This window comes from Peromyscus leucopus, chromosome 3 (assembly GCF_004664715.2).
Source record: "Peromyscus leucopus breed LL Stock chromosome 3, UCI_PerLeu_2.1, whole genome shotgun sequence".
Taxonomy (NCBI): domain Eukaryota; kingdom Metazoa; phylum Chordata; class Mammalia; order Rodentia; family Cricetidae; genus Peromyscus; species Peromyscus leucopus.
In genome coordinates, this window is record NC_051065.1 from 106,472,091 (window position 1) to 106,495,465 (window position 23,375).

General features: G+C 52.8%; 1 protein-coding gene across 2 annotated transcripts in view; it reads left to right on the plus strand.

Annotated features, from left to right (window-relative positions):
• Slc41a3 (solute carrier family 41 member 3) overlaps positions 1-23,375 on the plus strand; it is a 55,603-nt gene that overhangs the window by 3,087 nt on the left and 29,141 nt on the right. The window contains exon 2 of one of the 2 annotated variants that reach the window (XM_028854610.2): positions 3,914-4,216. In XM_028854610.2, coding sequence (XP_028710443.1) covers positions 3,944-4,216 — 273 coding nt within the window. In that variant the 5' untranslated portion in view covers positions 3,914-3,943. Of the gene's footprint in view, positions 1-3,913; positions 4,217-18,446; positions 20,109-23,375 lie in introns of those variants that run through there. The other variant, XM_028854617.2, reaches the window with a different exon arrangement.

Genomic DNA, 23,375 nt, shown 5'->3' on the forward strand with positions numbered 1-23,375 from the left:
TGCTGTTTTTCTTGTCTGTGTGGTCCTTCTGACCATCTCTCTCTGGCTGTTCAGCATGTCCAAGTTCCACTCTGCCAGCAGAGGGAGCTTAAACAAAGCAGACACCCCTTGCTCCTGTCCCTGAGACCTGGAGGTGTCTGCCTGCAGAGAGAGCCTCCTCCAGCGTCACTGCCTGTGTTGGCCGGGTTTGACACCCTGCTGTCCTTGGGGGCCGCACCCTGTTTATTTGCACAGCTAATGAGACATACACCTGGCCCGAATTCCTCAAACACTGGCGTTTTCGCTAAGAATGGCACTTTATTCTCCCCGAGACATTTAAGCACTGACTGTATCTCACACTGTTCTGAACACTTCATTAATGCCATAATTGGCACAGCCAACTCCTGCAATGGTCTTAATATGTCCACAGTTGTAGCTGCCCACACTGGTAATGGGCTCACTGTCAAACTGGCTGCAAAGAAACAGCATGGTAGAGAGCTTACCCCAGATGCCCTCTGCATCTATCTGTGTTCCTCATCTGCAGAATCAGCCAATCTTGGACCTGCAAATACTCAGCAGAAGCAGCCGTATCTGTAACAGTCACAGACCCTTGTGCTTGTCATATTAACTGCATAACCCACAGCCGTTTATAAGGCTCAGGCCTGTGTTAGATACTGTCTCGACTAGAAGGTTCACTGCAGGGTGTGCAGAGAGAAAGGCCCTATGCAGGGGCCATGCTACATAAGGAACTTGAGCACTGGAAGATTCTGACACAAAAGGCATCACCCCACATACCTAGGGAAAACAAAAATTCTTCCCACTTTCCTCAGTTTCTGTAATTTTACGACTGTGTGTGTGTGTGTGTGTGTGTGTGTGTGTGTGTGTGTGTGTGTTTCTAGAGTTTTAGGAGCCTCACCAAATTCAAGCAAGAATGAAATGGCAGTTTCTCTGAGCAGTAGTGGTAGATGTCTGGTTATCTGTGGCTTATTCTGGGCTAAGAATTGGGACCTTGGCCATGCAGTCCAAGCTGGATCAGCTTGGTGGGGAAAGTCCCGCCTCTTCATCATGACCTGGTTTCTTTGTCTATTTGGAAGCTCATTCAAGTCTAACCATAATCTCAGTGCAATTAGTAGTCAGCCAGGAGTGATGGTTGATTTGGGTTTTTTGTTTTGTTTTGTTTTTGTTTTAAGAGGGCTTGCTGTGTTGCCAGGACTGACCTTGAATTCTTGGGCTGGACTGATCAGCCCACCTCAGGTGCTGGCCACCAAGCTGGGCCCGTGTGTTTACGGTGTACCCAGCACCAACTGCGTGTGGCTGTGCTCCGCTGGTTGCCTGGTTCCTAGGAAGTAGTTGGGGGAGGAGGGCTCTTTAATTGCTTATCTCTTGGCCACACGTGTTCATCATCTGTGAGTGCTTCCTTCGGCCTGGTGATCCTGCGGCACTAGGCTGGTTCAGCCTTCCTGTCCAGGTCCTGTTTTTTCCAGCATCTCTGGACTGGTTCACTGGCTCCTGCTTACATCCAGGATGTACTTACACATCCTCCTCAGATGTGGCGCAGCTGGCAAAGTGCTTGCCTGGCATGTGTGAAACTCTGGTTTCAGTCCCCTGTGCTGCATAAATATGGCGGTGCATGCCTGTAATCTCATCCCTCCAGAGGAGGAAGGAGGACCAGAAAGTTCAAGATCTTCCTTGGCTACACATTCAGTTTGAGGCTAGCCTTGGGCTACATGCACCTCATTTGCATTGTGTTTGTTACTGGTGAATGCTGACACTTGCTCTAGGATGGCAGTGGTCTAGTGTTCCTTCACTTTAGGAACGCCACTCGTGTCTTGAAAGCACCTGGCTTTCCCATGGTCCTGTGGTCAGCTATCATCTTGATGTTTTTCTCCTTGCTCCAAGTTAAGGAATCATTGTCCCTCCCAGAATCTTGGGAGAAGCCTTACTCTTTGGACTACTTTTCGGGTTTGTTTTGTTTACATTACGGTTCACATCAGTTTTTAGCCCTTTGATGCTGTGAACCTGGCTTTCCTCTGAGCGTGGGGCAGGGGACATTTTTGTCCCACACAGGCAGTGTTCGGCTCTCGGCCCCGTCCCTTAGGGAAGGTTGGACAGACTATTTTGGAATCACAGAGTGAGCTTGGCCATTATCTTGTAGCAGCCAAGACATTCTACACTAGTGATTCATTGTTTCTCGGTGTTCTGGGGTACTGGGCAGATCTTAGCCCAGGAGGCCTTGCTGGGGTTATTGACTGGCCCTGAATCCCTCCTCCCTCCTCCAGAGCCTCCAGTGCCCACCCTCGCGTGGCCCCATGTGACAGCCCACCCACTCCTCTGCAGTGGACTCTCCACAGCCCCGTGGCCTGCCTTCCAAAGCATGCAGCTGTACCCCACAGCCCTGGACTTGTATTCCCTGCCTGAGGGTAGTGTCTTCAGGGCTGGGCATGCCGGCCACCAGTTTTGTCAGTTTGGGCTAAGGGGTTCCTCGTGTTCCTTGAAGATGTTAACAAAACCACTTGGAAGTTTTCCCCAGGCCTGTGGCTGATCCTCCTCGGGGGAACACTTTCCATAACTGCTCTTTCTGTTGGATACATGCTTTCTTGTTTGTGTGTCTCGTATTTGTTGAGGTGAATTATGTCTCTGTGTCTCCTTTGTTGTTGAAAACTGTGTCCTCTAAAGAGTGAGCCATTTCCGGGACTGAGAGTCTCTCCTGTCAGGAGGACTCACTGTGGCCACTCGCTGTCTGGTGACGTCACTGAACACCGTTTTGTGCTGTGCGTGTCAAAGTTGCCAAGTGATCTGTTATGACTCCGTCTACAGTCTACACCCTCCCAGTCTACAGTCCCCACTGAGGGGCAGTCTGGGCACCCTGGGGCCCCTCCCATTCTGGAGCCCTTAGCATCCCCCCTCGGCATTCACCCTCTGCCTGCTCAGCCATTTTTGAACTTATGTCCAGCCCTGTGAGCCCTATTGTATTCCCAGATGGCCTTGGGCCGTCTCCTGCCCCATGGATCCCTCATTCCCCTGCTTTTCCCTATGATCCTGTTCATCAGTCTGCAAGCAGCCAGGGAGCACCTGCTGTTGTTTCAGGTTTTCAGCACTAGGGGTCTCCAGGCTATCTGCAGATGAGTGTCCCCAGAACCCCACATGGGTATGAGAACTAGAGTTCTTCTGGACAGCCGAGGAGCTCCAGGCTGCGGGTTCTCCCCAAGGTGAAGAACCCCGAGGGGTATTTATTTTTTGCTCAGGCTTAAGAGAGCATGGCACGTTGTGGTAGGAAGGCATACTGGCACACAGGCGGGAGCTTGCTGGCATCTGGGCAGTCTAGGAAGCACCTTCCTCTCTTTTTATTCAGTCCTAGACCCCAGCCCACAGAAAGGCTTGATCATCTCTGCAAGCCAAGCCTCAGCAATGCCCTGGGCACTTCTTAATCGAATCACACTGGCGGACAGAAATACCCCTCCCAGCCAGCCATCGTCCACACTAAAGGCAGCGAGACTGAGGGAGTTGGAATGTCACTAATATGATGAAGGTCACAGTGTTCCTGATAGTCCTTGGGTTGCTACAAGCCTTGGCTTGATTCCCAGAGTTCTGACAAGTTCTGACTACTCGTTCATTCATTCATTCATTCATTCATTCATGTGGGGTGGTGGTATTGAGGACAGAAGCCAGGACATGCTAGATGAGTGTACTGCTCCTAATCAGTGCCGGGTCAGGTTTTGGATTGGTTGGTTGATAGGGAGCCTCACTGTCGACTCCTGGGTACGGTTAACGGTCCTCTAAGAGCTGTGTTCCATCCTCAGGCCCGTGTATGGGACAGGAGACTGCAAGGACTTGTGGTGCCCTGAATGCGGCTGTCAGGTGGATGGATGGAGTCTGAGGGGACCTGAGGAGTCAGGAGTTCTACCCTTCAGCCCTGTCACTTTGTGTCTCCCAGGTCAGGGCTGCTGGGCTCAGCCGTGTGCCGATGGAAGGGACGGAGGCCCGACAGCGGAGGCTGGAAGGCGGTAGCAGGCCGAAGGAACTGGGGCCATCCCCCGACCACAGTGCAGGAAGACTCTCCGAGGCTTCCGAAGATGGACATCAGGAGGTCTCTGAGAGCCAAAATGTGGACCCCAAATCACTGGAGGCCGAGCACAGCAGAGAGGGTGCCCTGGTCATTGGCTTTCAGGTGCTATTACCCTTTCTGCTTGCAGGCCTTGGGCTATCCTGGGCTGGCTTGCTTCTAAACTATTTCCAGGTGAGAGACAGCTACCTGGGGGCAGGGAACTTGAGGACTGGGCAACTGAGGCTCACAGGACGCCATCTTTTCTACGTACTGGGTGAGGTTCTTTTAGCTTAACCCAAGTGAAGCACAGTAGGATATGGCTGGGGCCATGGAACTTTGGCCCCGCCCTACAGATACACCCAGATTCCCTGGACCACTTCCTATCTCTCATTGTTCTATGAGGGAGTAAGGAGCATAAAGCTAATCTGTTTCCATCGCAGAGACTGGACGCCCAATGTCAAGGCGTTTCAAGGTGGTTTCCCTCTGAGGCCTCTCTTGTACCTGTGTCTCCTTCTCTTATCGGGGGGACCAGCCATATTGAATTAGGTCTGTGCTAATGACCTCATTTCCACTTCCCCTTTTAAAGGCCCTGTCTCCAGAAATAGTCACATCCTGAGGTGTAGAAGACCCAGGCTTACATATGTGCGTTGTGGCGGGGGGGGGGGGGGGTGAGGTGGGGTGTTGGGGGGAGGAGGCAGTTCAGCCCAGAGCAACAACTCAGTGTAATATCACTACCAAACGCTGCCATGAGTGAACTTTAGAAGCCATGTCCCACACACCTGAGGCAGTCAGCGGGTATATTATTGCAAGTAGAACCACAAGGTCCAAGGCCCCGCATGTGGCTGTTACCAGATCTCCTTTCTAGTCCAGGGAAAACTGTAGGTGATACCTGTTACCCAACACTTGTGGGCAGATCATTGCCAGCCTCCCTCATCTTTAACAATCTGCCAGGGGATGGGGAGACAGCTCCGGGGGTGAAAATGAAGACCCGTAGAAGTCGGACATAGCTACAGTGCACTTACAACCCAGATAACCCTAGAACTGGGGAACAGAGACGGACCCTGGGAGCCCACTGGCCAGTGATCCTAGCCAAAATGGCAGGCTTGCAGGTTCACTGACAGACCTTGTGTCGAAGGAATAAAGCCAAGAACAATAGAGAAGGACACCCACTCTGGCCTTCAAGCACCTGCCAACACAGCTGTGCCCATGCATGCACACACACGCAAGCACACACACACACACACACACACACACACACACACACACACACCCCTACCTGCTAGATGCAAACTGCATTTCATGTGTTAATTTCTATTGCTGCCTAAAACTCAGCAGATTAAAATGTCTTACTTCTTAAAAAGCTCACAGCTGCTGTGGGCTAAGGATTCCTCTCTCCTGAGGCTACAGGGTGTTTTTCTGCTCACTGCCTGAGTGGCTGCTTGACCCAGGCCCTGTTCCTCACCACTGTTCCTGGGGAGTTCCTAGTCCTTGCACCATGAGGCACCTGACTCTTTTATGTGTAGTCTGCCAAAGAAGCCCATGGCGGCAAGACCATCTGGGTCACCTGATCGTAGAAGCTTTGCTGCTCTTGGTTGTAAGCAGGTCACTAGGTTCAGTCCCCAGTGCAGTGGGAGGGGTTGTATGAGACCATCAGTAGTGGGCAGCGGGAGTCAGTGGGAGGCCTTGTCAAGGCTACATCCATGTGCATTATGGTGTGGCTTGCACTTGCATTGCTAGTGAGGAATGAGTGAGTATCTCCATACTGGTTTATATTCTTTGTGGACACGTTGTGTTGGAATGTGGTTTGTCCCTACCACTGATCGTGTTGAGGCTTAGTCCCTATATAACTGTGTTGAGAGGTGGTGGGGCTTTCAAGAGGCACTCTGGATCACAAAGGCATTGATGTAGTTCTCTCAGAGTGGGTGAATTGTCCCAAGACCAGATTGTTATAAAATAAGTTTGGCTTCCTTGGCTTTCTCATGCTTCTTGTCTTGTTGATGTCCAAATTTCATGTGCACCTGCCTCCCCTCTGTGCCTTTCCACTGTGATACAGTGCAGTCTGTGGAGCTCCAGAAGCTGACTATATGGCACTGTGCTCCCAAATTCCAGAACCACAAACCAAAATTAACCCTTTCCCTTTCTAAATTAGCTAGACTCAAGGGCTCTATTACAGGAACAGAAAAAAGTGTTTGGGAAGATCACTCCATTGATAAAATGTTCACCATTCAAGTATGAGGACTTAAATTTGAATCCCTAACATCCACATAAAAATCTGGGCAACCAGAGGGGGGGTGGTGGTGGTGGTGGTGGTGGCGGCGGCGGCGGCGGCGGCGGCGGCGGCACACACCTTTAATCCCAGCACTTGGCAGAAGCAGGTGAGTTTGAGGCCAGCCTGGTCTATAAAGTGAGTTCCAGGATAGCCAAGGCTACACAGAGAAACCCTGTCTGGAAAAAAAAAATCTAGGCAGATGGGACATGGTACTATTTCAGTGCTGGGGAAAGATGGAGGATCCCTAGGGCTGGCTGCCAGTCAATCCAGCCAAATTGATGAGGCCCAGGTTTAGTGAAAGACTTGACTTAAAAGATGGAGGAAGACACCTGATGTCAGCCCCTGGCCTCCACATACAGAGGAACATGCACGCACACACGTGTGCACCATGGATACATATACACAATTTTTAAAAAAGTCAGTAAAGATACTGCATCTCTGGGGTGACTGTCCTTGTCCTGGTTGATCTTTAGAGGTCCTATGTATATCACTTGTGTCAAAGAATGTGAAGGATTTCTCACAGAATGTGAAGGTGCGCTCTCTCTCTCTCTCTCTCTCTCTCTCTCTCTCTCTCTCCCTATCTATCTATCTATCTATCTATCTATCTATCTATCTATCTATCTATCTGTCTATCTATCTATTACTTTTGGTGTTTTTTTTACTGTGCATACTTTATTATTTTATGTTTATGGGTGTTTTGCCTGCATGTATGTATATGTACCACATGTGTTCAGTGCCTACAGAGGCCAGAAGAAAGTGTTAGATCTCCTGGAACTGGAGTTAAAGTTAAGAACTACCATGTGGAGCCAGGATTCAAACCTGGGTCTTCTGGAAGAGCAGCTTGTGTTCTTAACCACTGAGCCATCCCTCCAGCCCCAAGCATGTTTTTTTAAGAAAGTGTGTAGTCAGATGCAATCTTATAATGGCTCAGAGCCTGTGTCCTCCTCAAGCACTGCCTTCTACCAGTGCCTTCCTCTGAGGTCCCACAGTGAACACACAAGGACATCAGGGTGGAGATGATGTCCTCACAGGAGGAAGAGGCCCTGCTTTGGCAGGGAATGCTTTGGTTTATCATTGTGTGTGTCAGAAGTTGATACTGGCCATCTGCAGAGACGTGCTGTTTGGCAGAGAAGTTTGATGAGTCAGTTGATATTCAGTAAATTGCAACCATTTAAAAGCACAGGCTTTCTGTAGGCATCCGTTGATTTAGCAGACTCAGGAACCCTTGGTCTCTGTGTTAGTTTTCTATTGTGTCATAGATAACCACAAGCTTAGCAGCCATCATTAGCTCATGGTTCTATAACCCAGAAGGGTAGGCACATGGTGTGCTCTGGTTGGCTTTTGTCAACTTGACACAAATGTAAAAATACATGGGAAGAGGGAAACTCAGTTGAGGAATTGTCACCATAAGATTGCCCTGTGTGGGGCTGGAGAGTTGACTCAGCAGTTAAGAGCACGGACTATTCTTCCAGAGGACCCAGGTTTAATTCCCAGCACTCACATGGCAGCTCACAACTGTCTGTAACTCTGGTTCCAGAGAATCTGACACCCTCACACAGACATACAAGCAGGCAAAACACCAATGCACATGAAATAAATAAATCTTAAAAAAAAAAAAAAAAAAAAAAAAAAAAGATTACCCTGTGGACAAGTCTATGGAGTATTGTCTTGATTAATGATTGGTTGAGAGGGGGGCAGCCCACTGTGGGTGGTGCCATCCTCAGCAGGTGGCCCAGGATGGTGTATAAGGAAGCCAGCAGAGCAAGCTAATAAGGAGCATTCCTCCATGGTGTCTGCTTCAGTTCCTGCCTTCGGGTTCCTGTCCTGCTTGAGTTCCTGTCCTGACCTCCCTCAGTGATGGACTGTTACCTAGACACATAAGATAAAATCACCCCTTTTCTTCCACATTGCTTTTGGTCACGGTCTTTATCACAGCAATAAAAACCCTCAGACCGCCTTCCCAGGTTTCTGCTCAGACCATGGCCAGTGGCCAGGTGCTGGCCCGGCTCGTTACTGTCATCTGTTCACCTTCCTGTGGTTACAGAGCTGAGGTTCTGTTGTCCCTGCTAGTTCTTAGCTGCAGGCTGCTCCTGACTTCTTGAGGTTGGCCCCCACACCATGTCCTCTAATTTTTAATTTTGCTGTTGTGTTTTTCAAGAAACAGGGTTTCTCTGTGTAACAGTCCTGGCTGTCTTGGAACTTGCTTTATAAACCAGGCTGGCCTCGAACTCATAGAAATCCACCTGCCTTTGCCTCCCCGAGTGCTGGGATTAAAGGCCTGTGCCACCGCCGCCCAGCTCGGTTTTTTAATTTTTAACTGATATGTTAAAATCATAATAGGAACCCATTCCCATTTATTGACATGTGGCTCATCCACTGTCAGAGCTAATGGTGGGAAATAGCATGCCTGGGAGCGCCTATTCACCCAGGTAGGCCAGACTCACCTTCATCTGTCTCTCTTTCTTAAAGTCTAGCAGAATTACTACTTGGAAAATGGAACAGACAACAATGTCAAGAGTCTTTAGAAGAGTGCGGTGCAATGGTCTGAAATCTGGGGTAGGGATGCTTAGAGGAATGGGATCTCCTGACGAGGGGCACAACCTTTCACAGGTTTGGAACAAGCTCTAGAGGCTGTCAAAGAGCAGGGATCCTCTCCCCAAGCCCTGAACTTGGGTGGTCAGTGGAAACTGTCTCCTGTCCCCAACTGGGTTCTTATCCCACCCCCTCTAAGAATAGCATAGGAAAACATTGAAGAGTATACACGGGAGACACTTTTCCGTGAGTTCCCATTATTGGTCTTGAAACAGACTGACGTGCGGGATTGAAATGAAATAGATTTGAACGGTGGGGAGCAATGAGGGTTACAGGGCTGGGGCTCCCGAAGATGCTGCATGTGGTCAGTCATTGAAGCCGTGTGTTGTGCAGGGCAGGACAGCAGCCAGTGGATAATTGGTGGTGGTCATGCATGGCCCAAAGACTCCAGGGGCCATGAGACAGGCAGACCTAGCCCTGCTTCAGTGAACAGGGGTTCCAATAGGGATGCTCACTGATTGCAGTGTGGACAGACTGCAGAAGCACGAGATAGAAGGGACTAGTCACCGTGGGCTCCTTGGCAAGTTAGCATAGATGTGAGTAAACTGTGCACATGGATTCTTTGTTTCCAGAGGTCAGAAGCTGTTGTGTAACAGTGTCAGGGGTGGTGTGGTCCCCAGATCATGGTCGTTTTCAGGAATCCAACTTCCATGGCCCAGCTTGCACAGCTGTGGGAGAGTGTCCCGTTTTTTCTCTGCAAGTTCCTCAGTAAGTGACTTGTCTGTCCCGTATGGGTGTGTGAAAAGGACTCCCAGGGAGGGGGGTGTCAGACCTGTATTCCCGAAGGCTAATACAGGTGAGGTGCGTTCTGCTGCCCTCTGGAATGCTGAGGCCCACTGTGGCCGGAGGCTGTGGAACCCATGTGATCAGAGCAGAGGGACACCTCTCAGCAGCGAGAATGGCTGCAGTCATTCATTCAGTACTGGTGGGCGGTGGTGAATAGAGTCTTAGTGATGGGAACACATTAATGCTGTGGTCACCCACCCTGAGCCCTTTCATTCTTCCCAGCTTTAGAGACAGGCCAAGTTGGACTGCTCCAAGGAGAAGCAGTAAGGTTGTCATCCTTCCTAAGTTTGGAAAACAAGCCTCACTCTTCCGAGGTCTGATTTGAAGCTATTGCTGGGTGGTACTCCCTGAATTGAAGGTGGAGAGCACGTCCCCGAGGCCCCGTTTATCAGGCAGTTCGTAAGTCCAGCCAGGTGGTAGGAGTGCCAAGGAGTGCCTGCCAGACCTTGGTGCCCTACCCGGAGCAGAGCCAGTCAGGATATTTCTCATTGTGGCTAAGAGCAGCTTTGGGGTGAGAGGCGGAGGCGCCATATGAAGAGAGGGCAGGCTTTGTATGCAGCAGGCTTCACTGCAGCCGAATGCAGTTAGTCAGCAGGGAGCACCACAGAGGAGCTGGACAGGTGCCCTGGATTGTACAGGAAGCCTTCCGACGTGACACTGACTCTCCAGGCCCTCCTGCCCCACGGGTGAGGGAAGAATCCCACTCTAGGCTATGGAGATAATGACTCCAATAATGACCAGAGCTGGGCAAGCAGGAACCCCAACATTTCTTAGTCTCCCACAGTCACAGGCTGCTGCTACCCCACACATGCGGGGCCATCTAGGATGAGCAGGCAGCCCCTGCTGTGTGGAATGGAAGAGTGAGTGCCACTTCCGGCAGGAGAGCAGAAGGGCTTCCGTGGAAAGCCCCTTGGGCTAGCAGACTAAAGTCATTATTCAGGGACAGGCAGGCTCAAGGCCTAGACCCCTCCCTATGGAGGACATTTTCCTGGAGACCTAACTGAGGAAAGTGTGTTCCCGGGCCACTTGCTGAGGAGGGCATTTGACTGGGGACCTGGCCACAAGAGCAAGAGCCACAGGGGACTCCTGGTTAGGCCACTCTGAGCCTTTCTGGCTGGAGTAAGTGCTGGGGGTATTGTAAGTAAGTAAATGCTGGGGTATTATAAGTGAGTGAGTACTGGAGTATTATAAGTGAGTGAGTGCTGGGGGATTGTAAGTAAGTGCTGGGGTATTGTAAGTGAGTGCTAGGGTATTGTAAGTGAGTGAATGCTAGGGTATTGTAAGTGCTGGGGTATTGTAAGTGAGTGAGTGCTAGGGTATTGTGAGTGAGTGCTGGGGTATTGTAAGTAAGTGCTGGGGTATTGTAAGTGAGTGCTGGGGTATTGTGAGTGAGTGCTGGGGTATTGTAAGTGAGTGCTGGGGTATTGTAAGTGAGTGAGTGCTGGGGGATTGTAAGTAAGTGCTGGGGTATTGTAAGTGAGTGCTAGGGTATTGTAAGTGAGTGAATGCTAGGGTATTGTAAGTGCTGGGGTATTGTAAGTGAGTGAGTGCTGGGGTATTGTGAGTGAGTGCTGGGGTATTGTAAGTGAGTGCTGGGGTATTGTAAGTGAGTGAGTGCTGGGGTATTGTGAGTGAGTGAGTGCTGGGGTATTGTAAGTGAGTGCTGGGGTATTGTAAGTGAGTGAGTGCTGGGGGATTGTGAGTGAGTGCTGAGGGATTGTAAGTGAGTGCTGGGGTATTGTAAGTGAGTGAGTGCTGGGGTATTGTGAGTGAGTGCTGGGGTATTGTAAGTGAGTGCTGGGGTATTGTAAGTGAGTGAGTGCTGGGGGATTGTGAGTGAGTGCTGAGGGATTGTAAGTGAGTGCTGGGGTATTGTAAGTGAGTGAGTGCTGGGGTATTGTGAGTGAGTGAGTGCTGGGGTATTGTGAGTGAGTGCTGGGGGATTGTGAGTGAGTGAGTGCTGGGGTATTGTGAGTGAGTGCTGGGGTATTGTGAGTGAGTGAGTGCTGGGGTATTGTGAGTGAGTGAGTGCTGGGGATTGTGAATGAGTGCTGGGGGATTGTAAGTGAGTGAGTGCTAGGGTATTGTGAGTGAGTGAGTGCTGGGGTATTGTAAGTGAGTGCTGGAGTATTGTAAGTGAGTGCTGGGGTATTATAAGTGAGTGAGTGCTGGGGTATTGTGAGTGAGTGCTGAGGTATTGTGAGTGAGTGCTAGGGTATTGTAAGTGAGTGCTGGGGTATTGTAAGTGAGTGAGTGCTGGGGTATTGTGAGTGAGTGCTGGGGTATTGTAAGTGAGTGCTGGGGTATTGTAAGTGAGTGAGTGCTGGGGGATTGTGAGTGAGTGAGTGCTGGGGTATTGTGAGTGAGTGAGTGCTGGGGTATTGTGAGTGAGTGCTGGGGGATTGTGAGTGAGTGAGTGCTGGGGTATTGTGAGTGAGTGCTGGGGTATTGTGAGTGAGTGAGTGCTGGGGTATTGTGAGTGAGTGAGTGCTGGGGGATTGTGAATGAGTGCTGGGGGATTGTAAGTGAGTGAGTGCTAGGGTATTGTGAGTGAGTGAGTGCTGGGGTATTGTAAGTGAGTGCTGGAGTATTGTAAGTGAGTGCTGGGGTATTATAAGTGAGTGAGTGCTGGGGTATTGTGAGTGAGTGCTGAGGTATTGTGAGTGAGTGCTAGGGTATTGTAAGTGAGTGAGTGCTGGGGTATTGTAAGTGAGTGAGTGCTGGGGTATTGTGAGTGAGTGCTGGGGTATTGTAAGTGAGTGCTGGGGTATTGTAAGTGAGTGAGTGCTGGGGTATTGTGAGTGAGTGAGTGCTGGGGTATTGTGAGTGAGTGAGTGCTGGGGTATTGTGAGTGAGTGCTGGGGGATTGTGAGTGAGTGAGTGCTGGGGTATTGTGAGTGAGTGCGTGCTGGGGTATTGTGAGTGAGTGCTGGGGTATTGTGAGTGAGTGCTGGGGGATTGTGAGTGAGTGAGTGCTGGGGTATTGTGAGTGAGTGCTGGGGTATTGTGAGTGAGTGCGTGCTGGGGTATTGTGAGTGAGTGCTGGGGTATTGTGAGTGAGTGCTGGGGTATTGTGAGTGAGTGCGTGCTGGGGTATTGTGAGTGAGTGCTGGGGTATTGTGAGTGAGTGCTGGGGGATTGTGAGTGAGTGAGTGCTGGGGTATTGTGAGTGAGTGAGTGCTGGGGTATTGTGAGTGAGTGCTGGGGTATTGTGAGTGAGTGAGTGCTGGGGTATTGTGAGTGAGTGCTGGGGGATTGTGAGTGAGTGCGTGCTGGGGTATTGTGAGTGAGTGCCGGGGTATTGTGAGTGAGTGCCAGGGTATTGTGAGTGAGTGCTGGGGTATTGTGAGTGAGTGCTGGAGTATTGTGAGTGAGTGCTGGGGTATTGTGAGTGAGTGAGTGCTGGGGTATTGTGAGTGAGTGCTGGGGTATTGTGAGTGAGTGCTGGGGTATTGTAAGTGAGTGAGTGCTGGGGTATTGTGAGTGAGTGCTGGGGTATTGTGAGTGAGTGCTGGGGTATTGTAAGTGAGTGCTGGGGTATTGTGAGTGAGTGCTGGGGTATTGTAAGTGAGTGCTGGGGTATTGTGAGTGAGTGAGTGCTGGGGTATTGTGAGTGAGTGCTGGGGTATTGTAAGTGAGTGCTGGGGTATTGTGAGTGAGTGAGTGCTGGGGTATTGTAAGTGAGTGCTGGAGTATTGTAAGTGAGTGAGTGCTGGGGTATTATAAGTGAGTGAGTGCTGGGGTATTGTAAGTGAGTGAGTGCTGGGGTATTGTAAGTGAGTGAGTGCTGGGGTATTGTGAGTGAGTGCTGGGGTATTGTAAGTGAGTGCTGGGGTATTGTGAGTGAGTGAGTGCTGGGGTATTGTAAGTGAGTGCTGGGGTATTGTGAGTGAGTGAGTGCTGGGGGATTGTGAGTGAGTGCTGGGGGATTGTAAGTGAGTGAGTGCTGGGGTATTGTAAGTGAGTGAGTGCTGGGGTATTGTGAGTGAGTGCTGGGGTATTGTAAGTGAGTGAGTGCTGGGGTATTGTGAGTGAGTGCTGGGGTATTGTAAGTGAGTGCTGGGGTATTGTGAGTGAGTGCTGGAGTATTGTGAGTGCGTGCTGGGGTATTGTGAGTGAGTGCGTGCTGGGGTATTGTGAGTGAGTGCTGGGGTGAGTGGTGCTGGGGATTGTAAGTGAGTGCTGGGGTATTGTGAGTGAGTGCTGGGTATTGTGAGTGAGTGCTGGGGTATTGTGAGTGAGTGAGTGCTGGGGTATTGTGAGTGAGTGTGCTGGGGTATTGTGAGTGCGTGCTGGGGGATTGTGAGTGAGTGCTGGGGTATTGTGAGTGAGTGCTGGGGTATTGTGAGTGAGTGCTAGGGTATTGTGAGTGAGTGCGTGCTGGGGTATTGTGAGTGCGTGCTGGGGGATTGTGAGTGAGTGCTGGGGTATTGTGAGTGAGTGCTGGGGTAATTGTGAGTGAGTGCGTGCTGGGTATTTGAGTGAGTGCTGGGGTATTGTGAGTGAGTGCTGGGGTATTGTGAGTTGAGTGCTGCTGGGTATTGTGAGTGAGTGCGTGCTGGGTATTGTGAGTGAGTGCTGGGGTATTGTTGAGTGAGTGCTGGGGTATTGTGAGTGAGTGCGTGCTGGGGTATTGTGAGTGAGTGCTGGGGTATTGTGAGTGAGTGCTGGGGTATTGTGAGTGAGTGCTGGGGGATTGTGAGTGAGTGAGTGCTGGGGTATTGTGAGTGAGTGAGTGCTGGGGTATTGTGAGTGAGTGCTGGGGTATTGTGAGTGAGTGAGTGCTGGGGTATTGTGAGTGAGTGCTGGGGGATTGTGAGTGCGTGCTGGGGTATTGTGAGTGAGTGCCGGGGTATTGTGAGTGAGTGCCAGGGTATTGTGAGTGAGTGCTGGGGTATTGTGAGTGAGTGAGTGCTGGGGTATTGTGAGTGAGTGCTGGGGTATTGTGAGTGAGTGCTGGAGTATTGTGAGTGAGTGCTGGGGTATTGTGAGTGAGTGAGTGCTGGGGTATTGTGAGTGAGTGCTGGGGTATTGTGAGTGAGTGCTGGGGTATTGTAAGTGAGTGAGTGCTGGGGTATTGTGAGTGAGTGCTGGGGTATTGTGAGTGAGTGCTGGGGTATTGTGAGTGCGTGCTGGGGTATTGTGAGTGAGTGCGTGCTGAGGTATTGTGAGTGAGTGCTAGGGTATTGTAAGTGAGTGAGTGCTGGGGTATTGTGAGTGAGTGCTGAGGTATTGTGAGTGAGTGCTAGGGTATTGTAAGTGAGTGAGTGCTGGGGTATTGTAAGTGAGTGCTGGGGTATTGTGAGTGAGTGAGTGCTGGGGGATTGTGAGTGAGTGCTGGGGTATTGTGAGTGAGTGCTGGGGTATTGTGAGTGAGTGCTGGGGTATTGTGAGTGAGTGCATTGTCATCGCTCTGCCTGTGGAAAGATGCTGGAGCTTCCTTTTTCTCTTGTGATGCTGAGGCTGGCACGAAGGGCCATGAGCATGTGACTGGGTTACTTTTCCTTGTTGTTTCTGCCATTCTGTTTATTCATTCATTCGTTTGTTCATTCGTTCGTTCGTTCTGGCAACACACACTGTGTGTGCACGAGCCAGACACCATGCACAGAATTCTGGAGAACAAGATAGACAGACAGGCCGTACTCCTGCGGCACTCATGATTGAGTGGGGAGAGACAACAGATGCATGCGTCTGTGCCAGACAGCAGCAAGGGCCAGACAGAGAACAGCTGAGCTGTGCCAGAACAGCCGGGGAGAGGGGGGTTGCCCAAGGCCTTGGCAGGGATGCTGGTGAGGAGGCCTGAATCTACAGGGTACCTGAGAAGCTGAGGTAGGCCTTCTTCACCTTCTCCCCTGGGTTCTGCTGGCTCAGACCAGAAAATAAAGGAGATCAGAAAAGGAAGGACTCGGCCTGATGTCTGGGGTCTGAGCCGTGGATATGATTTCATGGCCGGCTAGCCTCTCCCACCCAGGTGCCCGGTAGCCGAGAGCACAGCATCTGTAAACTGCTGGGATGGAGCACAGCTCAGCTGCGGTGTCCGACTCAGAAGCTAGCATCGGTGGTGTGCGTGCCAGAGCCCTGTGCTCTCTCCCTCCCACCGTGCTGGGCACAGAACCTGGTGCCACACATGCCACACTCACCACACTTTACTTCCCAGGGCGGGTCGTTGTACATAGAGGTTGAGAGCTGCCGAGGGGCCCCCAGTCCCTCACGCCCACGACTGTAGGACAGGCTGGGGGCCCAGAGATGGGAAGGACTGTGCAAGGTCACCCGGGACGCCACTTGATGCTTGACCCAGATCTGAACGATGCCCAGTCAGGCTCTGAGATTTTCCACTGTGCCGGAACTATTTTTAAAATCACATTGAGATGTTCTGTGCTGTGACCCAGTAAGCCTCATTGACGTGTGGTGTTCTCAGCTTTCCCGGGAAAGTACTTTTTCTCACACGAGTACGCTCTTTTATTTATTTCTGCTGAAAGCTTAATGGTCCTAAAAGCAAGCGATTACAATAGTCAACACACACAGAAATAAAAAGGATCATTGTAATCCTGCTCACCGAAGGTAACCACTTCAGCATTTTGGTTTTAACGACCTCCCTCATATCACTGTCCCTCTCCTCCTGTGCGTTTCTCCAGGGCTGGTGAGCTTACTCAGGAAATGGCCATTTCTCTCTCCTGTACTGATGAGAGCGTTTCAGGGAGCCAATGTGTGTGACTCAGTGAGTTCTCTTTAGACGTATGACCCCAGGCTGGAGTGGCCTTGTGGAAGGTGCCAGTGCTAGCATAAAATGCTGGTCTGCCCCTGAGGATGGCTCCTCCCTGGGTTGGTGTTCAGCAGCCAGCACAGCACCAGCCTGCAGGGATTATCTCAATCCATCCTGTGCCCTGACACCAGTGGCATCTGCAGCTCCTTTCTCTGCTGTTTCACAGACGCGTGTGTGTCCAGATCCAGCCAAACCACAGGTCACAGACCATAGGGAGGGCTGCCCAGGGGGATGCTAGGCATGCGCTTTCCCATTGGACCACACCTCTGTGGTGGGGAGGGGTGGGGAGAAGGGTAGTTACCTCTTGAGTGTTAGTGCACGTTGTGATTGAAGGCAAACCCTCCTGGGGCCTTCAATTCCTCATTTGAAAAGAAAGGGGGTGTCATATGCTGTGACTACAGTAAGGTGTTTTGCCTGCTGAGCGGCCATGGCTGGGCTTCATAGAGTATGGTCAAGAGTGACTTCCTGGCTCCCAAACCACAGCAGGGCTGCCCGGACAAGCCCCTTTCTTGGGAAGAATGGTTAGGTATTCCTGTTCATACTTCCACAGGGCCATCACGGTGCTTGCTCGCACCTAGGAATTCTGGGTAAGGAGCTGTGAGACTCTGGCTGGAAACTAGTGGCACTCAGAGACCAAGAGGCACCTCGTGTGGCTACAAAGCCAGTCACTGTTGAGGCCAGCCGACCGTGTGGGGAATTTAACAAGACAGAGGGTTCATAAGAAGTTCCTTCTGGGTGTCCTACCGGGAATGTGTACTGGGACAAAGATGGCTCAGATGTGGGTGTCAGAAGGTGAGGCTTGCTTATGTGTCGCTCATGTGTGAGGGTACCTTCTTAGAATGCCCATGTGGGTTGCTGATATGGAAAGCAAGTTTTGGTTGTTGGGGGAGATAGGTGAGAGGCCACAGGGTCGTGGCGGAGATGGTTCCCTGTGCTGGAGCTGAGGGGAGAGATGGGAGGCTTTGAGGACAACAGATTGGATGTGGGGCTGCAATGAGGATGTCTGGGCTCAGCTTGCCTGGCTGGCAGATATTCACTGAGGCTTGACAGAGGCACTTTGGAAGAAACTACCATGAAAAAACGAGTTTAAGCTAGGCGGTTGTGGCGCACGCCTTTAATCCTAGCACTCGGGAGGCAGAGGCAGGTGAGTCTCTGTGAGTTTGAGGCCAGCCTGGTCTACAAAGCAAGTTCCAGGAAAGGCACAAAACTATACAGAGAAACCCTGTCTCGAAAAACCAAAACAAACAACAAAGAAAGAAAAATTAGTTTAAGGTGCTTGCTCTTGAACAGGAAGCTGAAAGGAACAGTCTGGAAGCATGGAAGAGGGTGAGAGCTGGTGGAGAGGCTGGGGCTGGTGGAAAAGCTGGGGGCTGGTGGAGAGGCTGGAGGCTGGTGGAGAGGCTGGGGCTGGTGGAGAGGCTGGGGACTGGTGGAGAGGCTGGGGGCTGGTGGAGAAGCTGGGGGCTGGTGGAGAGTCTGGGCTGGTGGAGAGGCTGGGGACTGGTGGAGAGGCTGGGGGCTGGTGGAGAGGCTGGAGGCTGGTGGAGAGGCTGGGGCTGGTGGAAAAGCTGGGGGCTGGTGGAGAGGCTGGGGCTGGTGGAGAGGCTGGGGCTGGTGGAGAGGCTGGGGGCTGGTGGAGAGTCTGGGCTGGTGGAGAGGCTGGGGCTGGTGGAGAGGCTGGGGGCTGGTGGAGAGTCTGGGCTGGTGGAGAGGCTGGGACTGGTGGAGAGGCTGGGGGCTGGTGGAGAGGCTGGGGCTGGTGGAGAGGCTGGGGCTGGTGGAGAGGCTGGGGCTGGTGGAGAGGCTGGGGCTGGTGGAGAGTCTGGGGCTGGTGGAGAGTCTGGGCTGGTGGAGAGTCTGGGCTGGTGGAGAGTCTGGGCTGGTGGAGAGTCTGGGCTGGTGGAGAGTCTGGGACTGGTGGAGAGGCTGGGACTGGTGGAGAGGCTGGGGGCTGGTGGAGAGGCTGGGGGCTGGTGGAGAGGCTGGGGCTGGTGCATCTGGGATGAAGAAAATCTAGAGTGTGGACAAGGTTCTGGGGTCCAGTTCTAGGCTGCTGTATGGCTCAGCATCCCAAGCCTGGAAGCTCCTCCCGTAGCACTCACTCTGGTCACTGATCTTCAGTTTCAGCATCTCCATGGCAGCGCCTGTCCGGCCTGTGCAGGTCCTGGGCCCAGGGTACCTCACTCACCTGCACACAGCTTCCCCATGTAGCCTGACCTCTTGGCTTTCAGACACGAGTGTCCCAAGAGACAGGCAGCCCCAGAAACTGCCCCAGTGGTGGCAGGAGCTACAGGCTAAGCAGTCTGGACATGTAGCGGTGGCCCCCCAGAACCAGGGCCAAAGTTTAGAGCCTGCATGTCTGGCCCTGTGCCAGGCTTAAAACTCCCACAGACGAGCAGAAGAGAGTGAAGATGTGGTGAGGATTTCCGGGGCGGACAGATTGGGGGGCAGTTAGTTAGTGAGGAAGTTCTGCCTGGGGAGATAAAGGGGTTTGGACTTGAGCAGGGGTGAACGATCTGTGAGAGGAGAAGGAGGCAAGGTGCCCCGGGGGGTAGTGCGGTAGGAATGGGACAGAGGGAGGCCAAGACCCAGAGGTGGACCCTGGGTTACCGGGGGTCAGTCAGACCTTCAGCTCAGGGCCTTTGCTGGTGGAGACCTCAGTTTGTATTCTCTCAGCCCTTAGGCCTGGAAGTGCTCTTCCTGGCCCATGGCGTGTGCAGGGGGTACCCTCAGCACCTCTAGACTCTACTGTGGCTTCCCAGCCGGACCCCTCCCCCTCTAGGCCAAGGGTGGGGCTGGGCAGAGCCTGTTCAGACTTGTTAAGCAGGAGCAGCCTTTGGGGGAAAGCAGGGCCCCAGTTCCTCTGTGAGCTCGGCCTCAGACTGTGGCCTCGAGCCCCTGGACCCTGGCACGGAGCTGACTACAAGTGTGGCTTTCATCTTGCAGTCCCACGGAGTCCTTGACCTTGCAGGATAGAGCCCACCCCACCCCCCACGTGGGCCTGGGTGAGTATGCCTGGAGCTGTGGTCTCGGGCCGTTCTCGGCCAAGGCAAAGCAGCCCACGGCTCGTGTACAGAGGGTGGTGCTGACCTCTGCGTGGGTGCTTACCAGGGCCAGGCCTACGTGGGCTCTGTTCCTGCCCAGCCTGGCTAGCGTGGGCCGGACTATTGGACACTGTCAAGGTCGCCGCTGAGGGATAGCGAGCCTCCCTGGCAGGCTGGCAGAGGGAGGTCCCGGCCGCTACACGGTGCACCCTAAGGAGAACCTGACCAGTGGAATGAACAGAAGACGCTGGCAGCCTCCTCCCGAATGAGGCTCTGAGCAGGTCTGGCATTGTTTTGCCCTGGCCCTCAGCCAAGGGGCTGTCAGGGACCCAGCCGTGGTGCTTCCTGGAAAGCGTCCGTCTGTGTGGACCTCTGCCGAAGAGAGCCCTGGTGGGCAGGGAGGAGAGGCGTCAGGCTCGACAAGGGGGCCCAGCCATGGTCGTCACTCAGCTCAGCCTCGAGTTCCGTTTTCAGGGCAAGAAGCTTCGAGGCTTCAGCTGTGAGCTCACCCGCTCCCCTCATGGAGTCCTCCCCGAGTCCGTCCTCACCACCACATGCCAGGTCGCCATACCCATACTGTTGTCGGGCCTGGGCATGATGACAGCTGGCTTGGTGATGAACACTGTCCAAGTACGTACTGGGCTTCAAGGGAGAGGGGGCAGACAGGGTCCGGGGCAGGAGCCGGGGGACTCCCGGCGGGCGGCAGCCCTGAGCCGGGTCCAGTGGCAGCCGTGCCGGTGAGAAGGTACATTGGGCTCCCAGCATCTTAAGGGTCACAGCGATGGCGTTTGAAAGCCCTCAAAAGGCAGCCTGTGTGAGCGAGCCCACGGCAGCCTCCGTCTCCTTCCTGCCACGGAGTGTATGTAAGCTTATTGGGCAAGGCTACAACTCAGTACAGGAGTCTCCAATGGCTCCCTGCCTCAGTTTCCCCTTTTGTAAAGCAGGAGTAATGAGAGCACCTGCCTCTCTGAGTTGTGAGCACCAGGTGCCTGAGTGTGTGCCTGCTGGTCTCTGTGGTCTGGGTGATGGACAGAGGTGAATGGACAGACCCACCTCTCCAAGGGCCCCCATGTAGCTCCTTCAGGGTGGAGAAAGGTACAGAGCTGGGCATGGGAGTTGCATATGTCCCCAGATCTTCCTGGCAAGGGTGGCAGTCTCCATCTGGCAGGCTTTTTTGGAGGGAGACATCCTCTCCCACATTTCCAGGTACCCTGAGCCTGTATGGTTGAGTGATTTCCACTGTCTGTTACCTGCAGCATGCGTTACAGAGGTTAAGGTTGCTTTCGGAAAACTAGACAAAATGTCAGGCATGGAGGAAAGATGCCCATCATAAATTATCATGGTTTTGGAAGCTGGAAGTCTGAAATCAAGGTGTTGACAGAGTTAGTGTGATAATTCAGGAAGGCGATCTCCGTGTGCCTCGTGTGTCTCATGTGTCTCGTGTGTGTGTGTGCGTGTGTGTGTGTGTGTGTGTGTGTGTGTGTGTGTGTGTGTGTGTGTGTGTGGTGGTGGTGCTGAGAATAGAATCATGCTAGCTGTGCACCGTACCACTGGGTTCCACCTCAGCCCCGACGTTGCTGTTGTTTTTTAAAATCTTCAAAACTGCATTTAGTATTCAACCCCTGTGTGTGTCTCAGGTAGTGCTTCCTCTTCCTCCATGTACCCAGCATTTCCTCCATGATGGACACACAGTGTCCCCTTGGGTACCTGTGTCCAACTTCCTGAGGTTGGAGGGGTGTCAGTAATTCCAGGACACTTGGTCTCTGCTTGTTCACCTCAGAGAACGGGACACCGGGTCTTCAGAATTCTGGGGTCAGCCTGTTCCCAGAGAGCTTGTGCGACCTCCTTCCGTGACATCCTCTGCCCCTACCTGAGGCAGCCATGCTAATCCCCAGAGACCGGGCCTTTCCAGACTGCACAGTGTTTCCAGACGGCATGAGGTCACCTATCCCCAGCCTGCCTGTACTTCCTCCCTCCCTACTCAATGCTTCCGTTGCTCTAGGCGCCCAGAAGGCTTGCTTGTGGGTCAGTCAGTGAGGACCGGGGCAGCGGGTGGAGGTGGCGAGCAGCCTGTGTGAAGGAGAGGTAGCTCCTTCCTCCTGCAGGTCAGAGGTCTTGAGAGGGAACAGGACGGGACCATTTGAGTGGGCCTCGGAGGACAAGGTGGCTGTTTCCACATTGCATTCTGTGGGAAGGAGCCCGCTCCAGGCGGAGGGCTGATGAGGTCTGGGGACGTGTGGGAGTGTGTATTTGTGAAGAGAGGGACAGTGGCTGGCTAGTTGTGAGGGGCCCTGCCCATTCTGCCCAGGAGCTGGAGTTTGCACTGATTCTGTTTCCAGTGAGGGTTGTCTTTGTGTTGCTGGAGGACAGCATGGTCGTGTGTAACCTGTCTGGTGCGTACTGCATGGTGAAATACGGACGGACGGACGGGGTCACCAGCCCGACTACTGGCTGCTTAGCCATGCGGCCCCCCTCTGACAGCCCGTGCTGGTGTTTGGCTGTGCGTGAAGCATGATGCTGCCAGCCACATTCTTCAGCAAGTTTAATGACCCAAGTTGGGTGTATCCTCAGGAGTGGAGTTGGCAGCGCAGGGTCAGAAGCGACTGGGTGATGTGATTATATTTATGTCCCCAAGCTCAATCCTGGCAGCAGCACCAACAATGTGGGGGAGGAGAAGGTAAGGGAGGCGCTCTCCCAGTACCACAGGCTACCACTGCTGATAAACCTCACCCCTCCCCATACACAGCCCTACCCCACCCCTGCATCAGGGACAGATATCTTTAAAGTGTTGCTTGAGAGGTTAATAGCAGAATTTAAAAGTGAGGGTAACTTGAAGTCAGATTGGAGAGGATAAAGGCTTAAATCCTGGTGGGCAGAACAGGAAGTGAGTGGGCAGGCATGGGGACAGGCCCAGGGGCATCTGCAGGAGGGGCAGGAGTCTGGAGAGGGTGAGTTGAGGTTCGAGTGTGGTCAGCTTGCAGCCATAAGATGGGTGGGATGCTGGGGAGACAGATGAGCCCAGGGCATCAGTCAGCCCAGAGTGAAGGTGGCATAGAGGACATCAAAAGAAGCCTGGAGAAAGCGCCACCCTAGAGCTGGGTGATCAGTGACAGCACCATTACCCCTTTTGTTACCCGACTTAGTCTGTCCAGCGTGCTGTAGAACACCAGAGACCAGGCGGTGTGCCCCACAGACGTTGACGGTGTCGTGGCTCTGGAGGTTAGAAGTCTGAGATCGGGTGTTGTCAGGGTTGGCATCCTAAGCCAGTAATGCCATGTTTTCCCTGTGCCCACATGGTCACCCCCTCCCTGTGCATCTTACCCTAATCTCTGTTTGTGAGATACCAGTCTTGTAGGACTGGGGCTCACCCAACCATGACCTCCTTAACTCAGCCTCTCTCTGGAGACCCTGTCTCTAAACATTTGTATCTGGAGGTCCTGGGAGTTAGGGCTGCAGTCTATTAGTTTGGGGGGGTAGGGACACTGTTTAACTAGTCTCTGTTGACATTGTCCCAGCCTGTCTACCCTCTTGTCCTGTGATTCCTGACACGATCAGTCGTGGCTTACATCTCATGGCCAGGGCTGGGGATATAGTCCAGCATAGCGCACTCTTGTAGCTCATGCAAGGTGCTGGCTTCCATCCCCATCCCCATCAGTCAGTTCCGTGGCCAGAATTGTCTCAGTCCTAACCCGAGGCAGCACCACCAGCGGGAGCCAGGACAATGGAATCAAGTCTCCCTTCCTCCCCCGTGGGGTGCTGCCCCGTGGGGAAGGTGGGCTGGCTGCTGGAAGTAACTCCGGCCTTAAAAGAGGTGTCAAGAGAGAGGAGAGTCCAAAATGAGAACGGGTCAGGACTTGAAGTGGGACCACGGTGGAGTCACTAGGGAGACCAGCAGGG